We start from the raw sequence: 15,475 nt of genomic DNA on the forward strand, positions 1-15,475 counted from the left end.
TTACTGTCTTCTGGAAGAGCAATTCGTATCTGAACCTGCTGAGTCATCTCTCCAGCCCTTCTTCTCTGCCTTTTCACTATTCTCTTTTTTAGCTTACTGAGGAAGAGTGGCAGAGCTCAGCTTGATGGGGTGCCAGCACCCAGGCACTGACACTAAGAACATGACACTACTGCCTCGGAGTCAGGCGGCCAGGGGCCACCTGCAGTAGAAGGCCGACCAAACTAACCCTTTCTTGGAAGCACCAGGTAAGGAAGTGCAGACCACGGGGAGTGGAAGACACAGGGCTTTTTAATAGCAGCAAGGTGGGCACACTTGTCCCTAGTAGCCTTGGAGCCATCGATACCTGTGCATTTGAGAGACATGAGGATGGGGAAAGCACCAGTGTGAGAGCATTCTGTGTCCAGAGTGTAAGGCAGGATGGGGAGCCATCCAGTACATCTGCTGGCTGGCAGAACCCCCAGCATGGGAAACAATCAGAGGAAGAGGCAAAGCTGGTGGTGGCGGCGGTGTCGCAGGGCAATTTGGCCACTGAGGTGCCATATCCTTAGTCTTTCTAGGCAAAGGGAGAGGTGACATGTTCCATATCCAAGTCCAACATCAATTCACCGCATTTGACCTTGGGAACTCTAGGCTGGACTTGTTGGGGGTGGGAGCAGCACAGTTTTACCCTTTGCTTTGACAGCAGAACTGAAGGGATCTTTCTGGAAGGAGTCATGCAAGCTAGGAAGCCACAGAGGGAGCCAGTGGTCCCACAGCTCTGTCCCTGTCTCAGTGTCCAGAGCCTCCCAGCTGCTCCAGAAGAGTCTTGACCTCGCTCTCCACTCGCAGAAGCTGAGCCTTGCGCCAAGGATTAAGGGTGGCACCTCGGCTGTCTTCCAGATCTCGGAGCAGCAGCTTCAGATGCCTCTGGACCCGGAGCGGGTCCCAGCTGTTGAGGTTGCGCTGGACTTCGCTAAGGATCACCGACCAGTACTCAGACACCGCAGTCCCCTCCGTCAGCGAGGCAACAACCCGGGCACCACCTTCACCAGAGCCCCCTAAATCCCGCAGGACCTGGCGGCCCTCTGAACTCAGCTCATTGAAGTAGAGGCTGGTGGAGAAAGAGATGGGAAGGTGTCATTCATCAGGGTTTTGAGAAGAAAAGCCCAAGGTGGATAGGCAGAGAGCCAGGAAGCTTTATAATTCCCAGCAGGCTGCCAAATGGGAGGGGCCAAGAGCATGAGATAAGATCTGAGGATAAGGCTCAGGTGGTAGAGTGCTTAGCTTGCCCAGAGCCCTGGGTTCACTCCCTGGCATCACCAAAAGAATCTGCAATAAGCCAGAGGCAGAGGTAGAAGCTGATGGAAAAATATGGTGTGACCAGAGGCAGTAGTCTCTGGGAGAAATGGTGGTAGGGTAAGGGACAGTCATAGAGGACTTGGGATAGCTTAGCACTCCACAGGGTCAGAAAGAGAATACAGAGAGTAGGTTCACAGCATCTCTAGGGTAGAAGAACATAGTAAAGAGAAGCAATAAGCGGATTGGGGCCTGGGGGCATGAGACCAGGAGCAGGACTTACTGCAGCAGCTCCAGGGAAGGGTGCTCCCGAGCAGCCTTAGCCAAGGCCAGGGCCACTGTGTCCCCAGCACCATTGTAGGCCACATTCAGTTCCTGCAGTTGTTTGTTGCGGTCCAGCTGGGCAGCCAGCAGCTCCAGTCCCTCGTCTCCAAGGTCAGTGTGCAGCAGGGACAGGTGTGTCACTGAAGTGTTTCCTGCCAGCCCATCCATCAGTAAGTCCACACCAGCTGCTGTCAGTGGGTTGTTGGACAGCCTAAGGGCCACAGGTAAGGCAAAATTGGGGGATGGGGCATTGTAGATACCCAAGCTGGGTGCTAGGACGTTGGCTAAAGGGGGCACATCTGGGTTGGAGGCCAGTCTGAACACAGAAATGGGGCCCAGGCAAAGGGACAGCAAAATGAAAAGCAGCTCCTGCCCAAGAGGGAGAGTGGGGGAAAACAAGTTACCTCTTCTCCCTCCCTTCTATTTCTCTCTAGCTCCCTGACCTCCAATCACCCCCCCACCCCACCCCCACCCCGCTCTTCTGTTCCTATTACACCTTCCTTTACAGCCTCCCCAGCCTTTGGTCCTCCCTTCTTTCTGGTCCTCCCTCCTCTCTGGTCCTCCCTCCTCTCTGGTTCCTTCTTTCTACTGTCACATTCCCCATCCCCTTTTCATTAAAAACAAAACAAAACAAAACATTTACTTATTCTGTGCATGTGTGCCTGTGGAAGTGAAGCGGGGAGGGGAGGGGCTACAGAGGTCAGAGGACACTTGTGGGAACTGGTTCTTTCCTTCCAACCAATATGTGAATCCAGGGAATTAAACTCAGTTTTTCAGGCTTGGCACCAGCCACTTTCACCTTCTCACCAGGGGTCCCTCCCCCCTTCAGTCCCCTTTCTTCTTCCTCATTCACCTCTCCTGGTTCTCATTAGAAACAGGGGCCCCCAGGCATTCTGGGTTCCTAGGAAATCAGCCAGCACCTTGGGAGCAACTAGAGAGTACCCAGCATTATGGTGAGTCTGCAGGGATAAGGGATTCTGTTGCCAGGCAACTGGCCCAGGAATTACTGCAGCCTTCCTGTCCCCCAGGCTGATATTAGCCAGGAGAAAGGCTTTCTTAGTACCCACTCTGGGTATCTTCCTTGTTCCTTTATATTATTTCCATTTGCTTGTTTGTTGGAGACATTTTCTCATGTAGTCCTGGCAATACTGAAACTTGCTCTATAGACCAGGATGGCTTTGAACTCAGAGATCTGCTTCTCTGTGCCTCCCTAGTGCTGGACCTGGGCAGGGAGCCAGCCAGGGCCCAGACAACCTCTTAACTAGAGTCAGGGCAGCCTCAGTTCTCACCATGTCTGAGGCCATCAGAAGACCCTGAGACTCCCACCAACTCCCTGCTATAGGACACTCACCGAAGCGTGGTGATCTGGCATTGGTCATGTAACAGCAGGTCTCGGAGGTCTCTGCAGGCCTCAGGGCCCAGATTGTTGAGTTGCAACCTGGAGCAGAAGGTGTTTGGAGAGGGGAGGCAAGAGAACAAGAAAGCAGGTCAGCATGGGGTCTTCCCATGGAGTGTGCCTCCTCCTTACCAGCCTGCTTCCTGCCATCCACACATTCCTTGTCCCCTGTTGCTCAAGTGACCTCTGCCCATGCCTTCTCCATCCCGCCCTGCTGTACTCTGCTATGTCAAAGGGAGGACAAGTGAGTTAGGGGTTTGTAGTTGTACTGCTGGAAGTGAGGATCAAGTAGGTAGAGATAGGATCAGGTAGGTACACTTAGAGAGCATTAACTAGGCTTGGAGGGCTTTGGTTCCCAATACAGTCAATTGTTATAAAGTAAGGCTTCTCCATGTGCCTTCAGGGCCTTCTCTGCACACAGCTGTCTCCTCTGCTCTTCTACCATGTTGTAATACAGCCTCAGAGATCTTTACCAGAAGATGAAACCATGCATAGCCTTTTAACTTCCAAAACTGTAAACTCCTCTCTCCCCTTCCTTTTTCTTGAGTCAAGACCTTATATAGCCCAGGCTGGCCTAGAATTCACTGTGTAGCTCATGCTGGACTCAAACTCACAGTACTCCTTCCACCTGCTTTTTGAATGTTGGGATTACAGGCGCCTGTTGTCTGGCAGACCTCTTTTCTTTAGAAGGTAGCTAGCCTTAGGTATTGTTAAAGCAACAGAAAGCTGACTCATGTATGTCCCCTGGCCTTTCTTCATTCCTTTGGCCTCCCTAGCACCTTCTCTCTCCTGCTGCCCCCCCCCCCACCATTTCCTCCCTTCATGCCTATGCATAAAGATTAGTCCTCACCCCAGTTTCCGGGCACGCAGGAGGACAGGCATGAGAGTGTGTAGCCCAGCGGGGTCCAGCTGGCAGGAGGCCAAGTTCACCTCATCCAGGGGGTGCCTTCCACTTCCCAGTACAGAGGCTACCACTGTGCACTTGAGGGGTGTCATGCGCACACCTGCTAAATTGAGCTGTCGAAGAGAGCCCAGCACTTCAGCTGAGAAGCGCTGGTTCTGGAACTCATAGTGGAAGAAGAGATGGTCAAGAAGCTCCGAGGGGGGCAGCACCTGCCGACCCAGCTTCCCCAGTTTCTTCTTGATGGCCTGGGCATTCTCGAGAGCATCCAGGTTCTTGATGGGACAGCCAAGCTGAGCCAGCACCGCCCGGTTGTGGGCAGAGAGAAGTCCACCCATGAACATGGGGAAGAGCTCAAAGACTTCATCTTCAGGGGGTTCATCTGGGTGGCGTCGGGGGCCCTCCACACCCAGGATGCTGGCACCCATTTGATCCAGAACGTCATCATTGTAGTAGTCTTCCTCCCGGAACATCTCCAGCACCATGGCCTGGGCCACTGCCTCCCGACTCTTACTCACCATGCGCCCAAAGACTCTCGGAACTACCTGGAAAAGAAGCATGGGAGGGGGTATGGCCTTCCAAACATCCAATCAAGCCTCCAAGGTTCAGTTCAAGATAGATACGCCCTCCAATTGTTCTAACCTTGGGCTCTCCCCTTGAGCTCACAACATCACTTGCAGATCGGGCTAGTTCCCCTTGCTGGGACACCCTCCATGGCTTCCTGGTGCCCATGAGGCAAACTCCAAACATTTAGCCTGGAATATGAAACTTTTCATAATCTGGCCCCAAATTGACTTTTCTAGGGCCATCTGTCAAACACTTGTCTGGTGCATTCCCGATGGTAGGGATCTCTTCCTTTTGCCCAAGTGCCAGGTCATTTCCCAGTCCAGGAGGTGTGAGGAAGAATGAATACATACAGTTGTCCCTCCACAGAGAGTTGGTTCTGGAGCCCTCACAGATATCCAATATGCTTGGATGTTCAAGTCCCTTATGTAAAATGAGTCAGTATTTGTGCACATAGTTTATGCATGCCCTACTGTATATTAAATAATCTCTGGACTACTTGAAACACTTGATACAATGTAAATGCTAGGTATAGAATGGTTATGTGGTAGCTATTTAGTTAGATAAACAGCACTGTATTGTGTTGAAAAGGACCCATGTATGTTTAATATAGGTACTTTTGTGGAGGAAGTGTTGACGATTGAGCCCAAGTGTTCACGGGTGTTAAGCAAGTGCTCAGTCACGGAACTACACCCACTCCATCTACACTTACTGTTGTTTTAATTATTTTTATTTCATTTATTTATTTATTTTTATATTTTATTTTATTTTATTTTATTTTATTTTATTTTTGAGCCAGGGTTTCTCTGTGTAGCCCTGGCTGTTCTAGAACTTACTCAGTAGACCAGGCTGGCCTCGAACTCAAAAATCCACCTGTCTCTGCCTCCCAAGTGCTGGGATTAAAGGATGTGCCACCACTGCTGGCTATTTTTATTTTTAATATTATGTGTATGAGTGTTTGGCCTGCAGGTATGTTTATGCACCATGTGTGTGTCTGGTGCCTGTGGAGGTCAGAAGATGACTCTGCATCCTCTGGGACTAGAATTATGGATGGTTGTGAACCACCACATGGATACAAGAACAAGTGCTCTTAACCACTGAGCCAACTCCCTAGCTCCTTGCATTTCTTTTAAAGAATTTTTTTTAATTATATGTATGTGTGTAGGTATTTGCATATGAGTGCAGGTGCCCAAAGAGGCCAGAGGAAGTTGGGCCTCACCAAGGCTGAAGTTACGGTGGAAACTGAACTCAGGTCCTCTGCAGAGGCAAAAGGATCTCTTCTCTTGAGCCATCTCCCTAGCTCTCTGAAATCTTTTTTTCAAATCTTTTCCTCTATCAAGCTTTCTTTTTTTTTTTTTTTTTTTTTTTGGTTTTTCGAGACAGGGTTTCTCATTTCTCTGTATAGCTCTGGCTGTCCTGGAACTCACTCTGTAGACCAGGCTGGCCTCGAACTCAGAAATTCGCCTGCCTTTGCCTCCCAAGTGCTAGGCATGTGCCACCACCACCTGGCTCTGTCAAGTTTTTGGTTTTTGGGTTTTTGGTTTTAAAAACAGGCTCTTTCCAGGAGGTGGTAGTGCATGCCTTTAATCCCAGCACTTGGGAGGCAGAGGCAGGCAGATCTTTGAGTTCAAGGCCAACCTGGTCTACTGACAGGCTCTTACTGTTGGAGTCCTCACTGGCCTTGACCTCAAAGTCTGCCTGGTTTAGCCTCTAGAGTACTAGGATTACAGGCAGTTGCCACTAGGTCCTGACAGTCAGATATTTTCTTTTTCCTGTTCCTCTTCTCTTCCTCCCTCTCCTCCCCCTCCTTCTCCTCCTCTTGTCCTCTCTTTAGACGAGGTCTTGAATCCCAGGCATGACCTGGAATCATCATATAGCTAAAGATGACTGTGAGTTCCTGATCCTTCTGCCTCTACTTCCCAAGTGATGGGATTACAAACACATGGTTCATATATTTGCAATCTGTAGGATGGATGCACAGAGATGGAACAACAGATGTAAGGGCTGACTCTCAGGCATTCGGTTGAAGACCAGGCACAGTGTTATAAGTATATCAACACTCCCAACATCCTGATCACCAGAGCAACCATGATGATGTGGCTCCTGCTGCTTCATGGTCCCCTGTGGTATAGCCCCTGCCAACCTCAGTGTCCTTGTCCTAAGGCTCCACCCCGCTCCCTGTGCTCCCTTCCTCCCAACTTTTCTTGCCCTCCTCACAGTGCTGGTGTTCCCCTCTTTCACAGCCTTCATGACACTACTTGCTAGAGTATCTGCCACCCCAATTGTCCTCTTGAAAGGATAATCCTATGAAAAATAAGTTCAAATGGTCTTCCAGGAGGCTTGCCTGACCACTGGGACCAGAGTCATCTCCCTTAAAACATCAGAACTTCTCAGACAGGCGTTTATCATTTTCATTTTCCACTGCATAGGCATGTAGACTTTTGTGTTTGGTCTGTGAAATCAGAAAAGGCAGGAACCTACAGAGTCATTACTTCATTTCCCCACAAACCTAACACATTGCCCAACATACAGCAGGAACTGAAATATTTGACAGAGAAATGAGTTACATCTGCAGAGGTTTGCTATGTCCCCTCTCATCCTCACAAAGAAACAAGCGTGTTTGACGGCACCTCCTCCGATCTCCATTATTGTTCAGTTTTCAAATGTGAGGCTCTTGCCTCAGACATGATAGTACTCAACACTGATCTGGGGACAAAACCAGAAACTGTCACCTTGTGAAGATGAGTCAATAGGACTATCATGAAGAGGGCTGAAGGTGTAGCTCAGTGGTAGAGCATTGGCCTGGCATGTGTAGGCCTGGGGCCCAACTCCCAGCTCAGAAAGAAAAGAAAGGGGAGAGAGAGAAGGAAGAAGAAGAGGAGGAGGAGGAGGAGGGAGAAGAAGAGAAGAGGAGGGAGAATAGGAAAAGTTAGGTTCATGAAGAACAGGTGAGATCAACCCTCTACAAGGATAATCTATCTCTAAGAAGGCCTGAGGCACAATTTCAGGATAACTGGAGAGCCTTCAATCCCACAGGGGAGCAGACTCTCCACTGATTCCATTCTCAAAGGTTGCCAGGCCTCAGCAGTGGCCATGACCTATTTGTCTGAGGTGATGGCATGAGGGGGTCAGACCACATAAGTTAATTATTTATTTTTTGGTAATTGTTACTTGTGTGTGTGCCACACATGTAGGCACATGCACACACAATAAATACATAGGCATATGCAGAAGTCAGAGGAAAACTCTGAGAAGTTCGTTCCTAACTTTAAAAAAAAAAAAAAAAAAAAAAACTTGCTGGGCAGTGGTGGCGCACGCCTTTAATCCCAGCACTTGGGCGACAGAGGCAGGCGGATTTCTGAGTTCGAGGCCAGCCTGATCTACAGAGTGAGTTCTGGGACAGCCAGAGCTACACAGAGAAACCCTGTCTCGAAAAACAAAAAAACAGCAAAGAAAAAGAAAAAGAAAAAAACTTATTTTGGGGAGGAAAGTCTTGCTGTATAGCCCTGGCTGGCCAGTAACTCACTATGTAGAGTAGACCAGACTAGCCTGGAACTCACAGAGATCAGCCTGCCTCTGCCCCTTGAGGGTCCAGGTTAAAGGTGTGAGCCATTATGCTTGGTCTGCTCCTTCCACTTCTATGTAAATTCTGAGGGTCAAACCCAGGCCACTAAGATTGAAAGGCAAGTCTCTTTATTAACTGAGACATTTTGCCAATCTCCATTTTTATGTTTTACAAATAATTAAATGGCACTTACTATGTGCCAGACTCCAAGAATTAATTTGAGCTTTAAATGATGTCAGTGAGCTGGGCCGTGGTGGCGCACGCCTTTAATCCCAGCACTTGGGAGGCAGAGGCAGGTGGATTTCTGAGTTTCAGGCCAGCCTGCTCTACAGAGTGAGTTCCAGGACAGCCAGGGCTACAAGGAGAAACCCTGCCTCGAAAAAAAAAACCAAAAAAAAAAAAAACCAAAAAAAAAAAAGTCAATAAATTCTGTTATTGTCCCATTTAATAGACAAGGCAAGGCTTAAGTAACTTAATTAATGCTATAGAGCTAGTGGGTGGCAGAGCCTGACTTGAACTCAGGTCTCTGGGTCACCACATTTCTGTTCTTAATCTTTACGCTTTGTTGCCCCCAAAAAGGTAAAGTTCAGCTTTAGTTCTGTAGCACTAACCAGTGTTCTGCCTTCTCAAGACCAGTTCCTGACACCAAGATTAACCGAGGAAGGACAGAGTCACAAACCCTGAGCTAAATCCCAGCTATTCTTGTTATCAATGTGATATTAGACAAGTTCATGTACCTAAGTTTTCTCTACTCTCTATTTTTTCCTGTGTATGTGTATGCATGTTTGCAGGTGTGTGTGGGGAGGAGGGGGTGCATGTGCACTTGTGTGCCGGAGATTGATCCCAGGAATCATCCTCAATCACTCTTTCACCGTATTCTTTGGGGCAGGGTCCCTGAATCAGATCAAGAACTCTCTACCCAGCTTGTCCTAGGGGTCCTGGATTCTAGCCTTCCGGGGGGAACTATGAGTTTTCCTGGGTTCTGGAGAGCAAAACTGAAATTCTCATGCTTGTGCTGCAAGCATTTCAGCCACTGAGCCATCCCTCCAGCCCCATTTCTTTAAGGTAAAAAGGGATGTCCAGATTGTCAGCACTGATTTGCAAACAGAGGACGAAGCAGAAGCATCTAAGGAGTCTGTCAGACATAGGCAGAGACTGGCAGCCCCCATCCCTCAGGAGCTTCCCATATCCGCTCTGCTCACAGCATCACCCTCAGGCCTGCTGGCTGGTTTCTGGAGTGGACCTGCACCCAGGACAGACCATCCTAAGTCAATTACCTATGTCATTCATCCTCCCAGTACAGAGGAATAAATGGTATCTGCTTATAACCCTGTCTCCAGCAATTGAGTTAGGATGAGTCATTGCTCCTGGGCCCTGATCACCTCTGAAGGAGCAGGCACAAGTGAGTTTCTGGGCATGCAGCTCAGTGGGAGAACAGTTGCCAGAAAGCCCTGGGCTCAATCTCCAACACCACACAAAGGGGCAGGGGGAAAAGTTTCTGGGCCTGTGAACAAGATTGTATTGATCTCCTGTGCCTCCCAATAGCAAAAGTTGGGAAAAATGAAAAAAAAAAAAAAAAAAAAAAAAGAATCCTTTTTGTTGTTGTTGTTGTTTGAGACACGGTTTCTCTGTGTAGCCCTGGCTGTCCTGGAACTCACTCTGTAGACCAGGCTGGCCTTGAAGTCAGAAATCTGCCTGCCTTTGCCTCCCAAGTGCTGGGATTAAAGGCATGTGCCACCACCACTACCTGGCTAAAAGAATCCTTGTTAGGAATCTTTGTGCGATTGTTTCAAAAGTCCCCATAACCTCAATTCCCTTCTTACCCCCAGCCTTCCTGTGGCTTCTTTCTCCCCATTCCTCAGGCCTCAATCCCACTAAAAGCCAAATTCCCAGAAGATTTCCATCTATGCAAGAGGTAGCCTTGAGCCACTGGGAGAAGAACAAGGAGTGCATACAGACTTATGGGATCTTGGGAGGAATAGCAAGGAGTGTGTGTGTGTGTGTGTGTGTGTGTGTGTGTGTGTGTGTGTGCTGGGTGGTATTGGGTTGTGTGTATGTTGGGTAGTGTTGGGTAGTATTAGGTGTGTGTGTTTGGGAGATGTGTGTGCCTTCTGATGTGTGTGTGTGTGTGTGTGTGTGTGTGTGTGTGTGTTTGGAGGGTGGGGGGTTTGAGGGCAGGAATCATTCATTACCTTGAGCAAGTTGAAGAGCAGAGGCAGAATCCGCAGGGGCAACAGCTTGGCAACAATGCCTAATACCAGACTGACATCTTCCCCAACACGGCCCACAAATTCAACCACTTCTTTGCCCACCCGCTGCAGGGCTGTCTTGCGCAAACCAAGCACGATGTAGAGGGCAGCCAGATATTCCTGCATGGCAGGCACGGTGAATACGAAGGTACCCAGGTGCCCTGGTTCCACACACGGGGCTAGGAAAAACCTCAGAGCATCCCGGCGGAAGATCTGGAGCAGTTGAAACTCCTCCTCTGTCTTGATGCCAGCTTCCAAGCAGCCACGGACATCCTCTTCAGAGAAGTAGGTCTTCCGGGATGACACCCCCTCATAGGCCAACTTGCCCATAGTCCGGGCTGCATAGGACATCAGGGATAGATTGGAGAGGTGGGTGCTGCCTAGTGTTTCCCCACTGAAGTTGAGACGTAGAAAGCTGGTATAGATGCTTGTGAGTGTCTGACCAGCAGGGGTGGGAGCATGCAGGAAGTGCAAGGTAGCACAGACAAGCCAGCAATAGGAGGGCAGAAAGCAGGCCGCAGCAATCTGATGGTGCCCCTCCAGGTTTCGGGACAGCATTTGAATGAGGTTGTCCCGCTGAGCTGGTGTGACTGAGACACCCCCAGCACCATACCCACAATCAGGCTGGTTAAGGCGGAGCTGGAAGTAGAGCTTCTGCAGGTTGGTATCAGAGAAGCCACAGATTTCACCATAGCGGCCCACGTACTTGCTAGGGATCCGGCCAATGGCGGAGGGCCGGGTGGTCACCAGAATGCTGGCCTGGGAAGGATATGGTTAAAGGTTAAGAAAGAAACACCTGTGTCTCAAGAAACCTGTTTACCTCAAGCCCCTAAAGATGGAGGGTCCAAGGATGAAGAGGACCATAGTTATCAACATTATAACTAGCAATGCTGGGCATGGTGGCACACATCTTTAATCCCAGCACTTGAGAGACAGAGTCAGGTAGATCTCTGTGAGCTCCAGTCCAGCCATTGTTACACAGTGAGAACCTGTCCCAAAAACTTATATCAATTATTGATTATCTACAATGGCCTGTCTGGTCCAGGGCACTGGCGCTAAGCATTCATTATGTGGTATTTCATTTAAGATAGAAGAACACAAGTTTGGGGAGGAGAGTGACTTGCTCAAGGTCACACATTAGGAAGGGCCAAGGTGAACTAACCCAAGCTCTGTTGTCCCACACAACAACCACGTAGGCTAAGAAGAACATAAAATTCCCAATGGGACAGGTTAAGGGACAGCAGTGACAGGACATGGCAAGGGGTGACCCACCTCGGGAAGCATGTATTTGCGCAGCAGGTTGACCATGATAGCAGCTGGTGCCCCGGGTTCCTCTGGGTCACTGCAAAGCCCTGTGCCTGCCAGCCGGAAGTCAAGGTCGAGGCGCTCCAGGCCATGGAGCACAAAGAGCAGGCGGGATCCTGCAGCAGTCATCAGAGGTAACACCTCCTTCAGGGGAGTGTAACGCTGGGTCACAAGTTGGCACAAGGAAGCTGGGGTGGAGCCCAGGGATGACAAGTCCTCACAGGAGAAGGGGATGAGCAGCTCAAAGGCAGGCAGTCTCCCATAACACCAGTCTAAGACCATCTTGCGTACCAATGTGCTCTTGCCAGTACCCACGGTCCCATACAATACCACTGTCTGCACACGGCGCCCACAGGCATCTGGGTCAAAGAGCTGAGACAGGGCTAGTGGGGGGAGCCCTGCCTGGGTTCGCTGATGCCCTGTGGCCAGCTCCGTGGATGGGCGAAGTAGCTCATCTGGGGTGCTCTCTCGGATCACAGGGTCAACATGAACTGTGTCTAGAGCAAAAGTTGGTCCAAACTGGCGCTCCTCTCTGGGCAGCCGGCTAAACCATTCAGTGAGGTTCCGGCGATGCCTTTGGATAGCTTCTGGATGAGAAAGCAAAGGACATTTGTCAAGGCAAAGGACTGGAGGTGCCTGCTCTTCGGGCTAGCCAGGGTGAGCTAGTCAGAGATACAGGGACCCATTGTGGTGTGACCACATAGAACTAACTCCATTAACCAGTAGGTTAATCAGAAGGTTTAGAGCCCTATGACAGAAAATATGGAGTCTTTGAATATATTATTCTGAGCCTGGGCTGACTGGCTTCCAGACAACTAGATATGGGACCCAAAGTTGTCTCAAGGTAGGGAGAGAATGTCTCTGACAGTGCTTTGTATGTGGACCCTGTACACGGCATGAGTGATGCTCAGATGATAGGAGGGAGGGGGCTGGGAGGGAGAGGCCACCAGTAGATGACAGTGGTGAATCCTCTGTGCCCGACCTCATCCTCCTAGGCCCCTCTTCCCTCTACAGATCTCCTTTACCAGTGGCAGAGACGCTCCTGAACAGCTGCCCATGCCTCCCTGGTTGGGGAGCACTGTCTGCTGAGTTTCCATGGTGACGGATAAAGGCCCTGGGAGCAAAGACAGGGGATGATCTGAGGTTTAGAACTGGAGTGAACCCTGGCATAGGCTCAGTCCAGTCCAGTCTGCACTTTCTAATTGCTGCCTGCTTGAGACTCAGACTGGCCTCTGCCAGATCGATCCCATTCCCCATTATTATGTACCTACATGCTCTAAGCTAACTTCCTCTAGATCCTAGGAAGTTGTCCTGTACCCTTCCCACCCCCAAGAAACCCAACCCTCTCTCCCAGGAGATCCGGACCACTCCCATCTTCTGAGCTATGTCTAGCTGCCTTCGGAGGCATGACACTCCCAGGTCTCACCTAGAGGGCCTCAGGGGATGAACCCCTTTAAAGGGCCAGCTCTGTTGGATCAGGAAGGGGACACGTTCATCTGCAGAGAGAAGAGAGAGAGGCAGCAACTGCAGAGCCATTCATACTCTTCCAGTGCACATCCCGACACTAACATCAACCCCCCCTCTTATTTGCTCTTATGATAGCATGTGCTATTCCTAAATAGCAGTTATTACATAATCTTCTATTTAGCCATATGATTATTTGATTATCATCCATTTCCCCCTCCATGAGAGCAGGGCTCACATTTGGTTCTGTTCACAATTATATACCAAAAACCTAACCCACAGTCTGGTGCAGAGCCAACATGCAGCTAATGTCTTGAATAAAAAATTAGATTGAAACAGCTAGAAGGGGCCCAGCTCTTGCTCCCCTTGTCTAAGATGGGGGAAAAGAGGCTCTGGGCAGTAAGGTGACATGCCGGAGGACACCAGCTAAGAGTACCACACAGCTGGAACTGGTACACCTGCTGTGTCTAGATCCCTGGTGTTTTGGAAGCATCTGGATCCTGAAGCAGAAAGGAGGATCAAAACAGAAACCTCTGGCAGGGCAGTGGTGGCACACGCCTTTAATCCCAGCACTTGGGAGGCAGAGGCAGGCAGATTTCTGAGTTCACGGCCAGCCTGGTCTACAGAGTGAGTTCCAGGACAGCCAGGGCTACACAGGGAAACAATGTCTTGAAAAAACAAACAAACAACAAACAAGAACCAAAAACTTCTGCTTCCTGCTTACCTGGTAGCTGGGGTGTTCTTCTCAGGCCAGAGCCCCAAGAGGTCCTGGTCAAAGGGCAGCCCCACCTCATCCTAGGAAAACTGGAGCCTGGAACTTAGAACCACTTTCTTTCCTGTTCCCCTGCAAAAAGAAAAGTGTCAACGGGATTGGCAAATGACTCAAGGGATAAATACTCCTGCTACCAAGCCTGAGGACTTGAATTGAATTCAATTCCAGGAACCTACGGGGTAGATAGAACTGCTCCCAAAAGTTGTCCTTTGACCTTTGCACACAGCCAAACCCGCATCCACCATAAACAAATAAATAAATGTATAAAAGAAAAACTTAAGAACAAACAAAACACTAATAATGTAAATTTTAAAAACACAGTACTGTGAATATATGGCCATCAAACCTCCCACATACATACATACACACATACAGGCACACACGTAGACAGGCACATCCACTGACAGACACACACACATATACACATACACCTCTCTCTCTCTCTCTCTCTCTCTCTCTCTCTCTCTCTCTCTCTCTCTCTCTCTCCCCAACCCTTACCCCTAGTATCTAAGAAGGGGCCATCTCCCAAGGGAGGCTCAGCCCTTCCTCATGTGTAAAGAAGCCTTTGAAGCCCTGGCTTGGCTTCTAGCTCTCCTCAGCAAGGATAATCCTAACCTGAGTGATTCCGTTTCATCTCCTACCAGCTCCTGCCTGGCACTGAGGTTTCACAGCTGCCTCTGCTCTGAGCTCCAGCCCAGTCATCTGCTTTTAGGTTTTATTTTTGCTTGACTGCTTGCAAGCTCAGATAGGAGCCCTGTGCTCACTCGCAGGCCTTTTCTGAGCCTGGGTTTTTTTTCCCCACTCATCCTTATTCATTTCCTTCTGCTTTTGTGCCACAGCCATCCGATCCTTTTAGCTGAGTTTTAATGGTTGTATCACTTTATCGTCTCTCTGACTTTTATGTAAGCCGCCTGTAAGGCTGGCATAAATAATAAATGAATGTGTGAATGAACTTCCTGCTTGACACAAGGATGTGCCGCCTCTGCCTCACACTTCAGCTAACCTGGCCTCTCAGACCCCTTCCTCTGGTCACTTTGTGGCTGAACTCCTCTAAGTCCTGGATCCACACGCTATTCCCTGGCTCTTTATTCAAATCCTTCCCCTACAGGCAGCGGTAGCAGTCCTACAGATCTCTCCCTTCTGCTTTTTGCCAGCCTCTTCATTTCATCATTTCAGACCTTACAAAACCCCATTTCCTCAAGACCTCTGTGCCTCCACTGTTGGCCTATGCCACTCCCTCATTCCCTGCAGAAATCAGCTCCCTAAACTCCTAAGCTACCTGACAACTAAGAAACCCAGGCCCACACAAGCTATCTTTCCAGGCTTGCCCCCAGCCCACGCCTCACCCTCCAAGACTACTATTGGATTCTTGCTCTCACCTTCCTAACTTAGTCCCTATACTTTGGTTAGCATCTCCTTTATCAGAATCCCAGGCACTCTTCGAACATACTGCTCAAGGTACTCTTTCCCAAGGAGTCTCTTCTAGCCCCTCTGAGCTCTTTGACATGTATGCACCCCTATGCTGGCATGGCCTCCCTCGTTGACGCTGGGGCTGAAGGGAAGCACACTTGGGAAGAGGCCGCACTGAGCAACCTGCTTTAGCACAGCTTGCCAGAGCAGGAGCTGGCTGAGGTCTTGAGTGGGCTGGAAACAGGAGACC

General features: G+C 49.6%; 1 protein-coding gene across 7 annotated transcripts in view; it reads right to left on the bottom strand.

Annotated features, from left to right (window-relative positions):
• Positions 1-270: 270 nt before the first annotated feature.
• The window catches only part of Nlrx1 (NLR family member X1), a 16,217-nt gene continuing 1,012 nt past the window's right edge, over positions 271-15,475 (bottom strand). For 6 of the 7 annotated variants that reach the window (XM_031344826.1, XM_031344829.1, XM_031344827.1 and 3 more), the window contains exons 2-10: positions 13,768-13,887; positions 13,006-13,075; positions 12,605-12,693; positions 11,547-12,166; positions 10,218-11,033; positions 3,846-4,441; positions 2,951-3,037; positions 1,559-1,810; positions 271-1,090 (exon numbers count right to left, since the gene is read on the bottom strand). In XM_031344826.1, coding sequence (XP_031200686.1) covers positions 769-1,090; positions 1,559-1,810; positions 2,951-3,037; positions 3,846-4,441; positions 10,218-11,033; positions 11,547-12,166; positions 12,605-12,693; positions 13,006-13,075; positions 13,768-13,837 — 2,922 coding nt within the window. In that variant the 5' untranslated portion in view covers positions 13,838-13,887 and the 3' untranslated portion in view covers positions 271-768. Of the gene's footprint in view, positions 1,091-1,558; positions 1,811-2,950; positions 3,038-3,845; positions 4,442-10,217; positions 11,034-11,546; positions 12,167-12,604; positions 12,694-13,005; positions 13,076-13,767; positions 13,888-14,430; positions 14,848-15,475 lie in introns of those variants that run through there. The other variant, XM_031344828.1, reaches the window with a different exon arrangement.

This window comes from Mastomys coucha, unplaced genomic scaffold (genome assembly GCF_008632895.1).
Source record: "Mastomys coucha isolate ucsf_1 unplaced genomic scaffold, UCSF_Mcou_1 pScaffold23, whole genome shotgun sequence".
Classification (NCBI taxonomy): domain Eukaryota; kingdom Metazoa; phylum Chordata; class Mammalia; order Rodentia; family Muridae; genus Mastomys; species Mastomys coucha.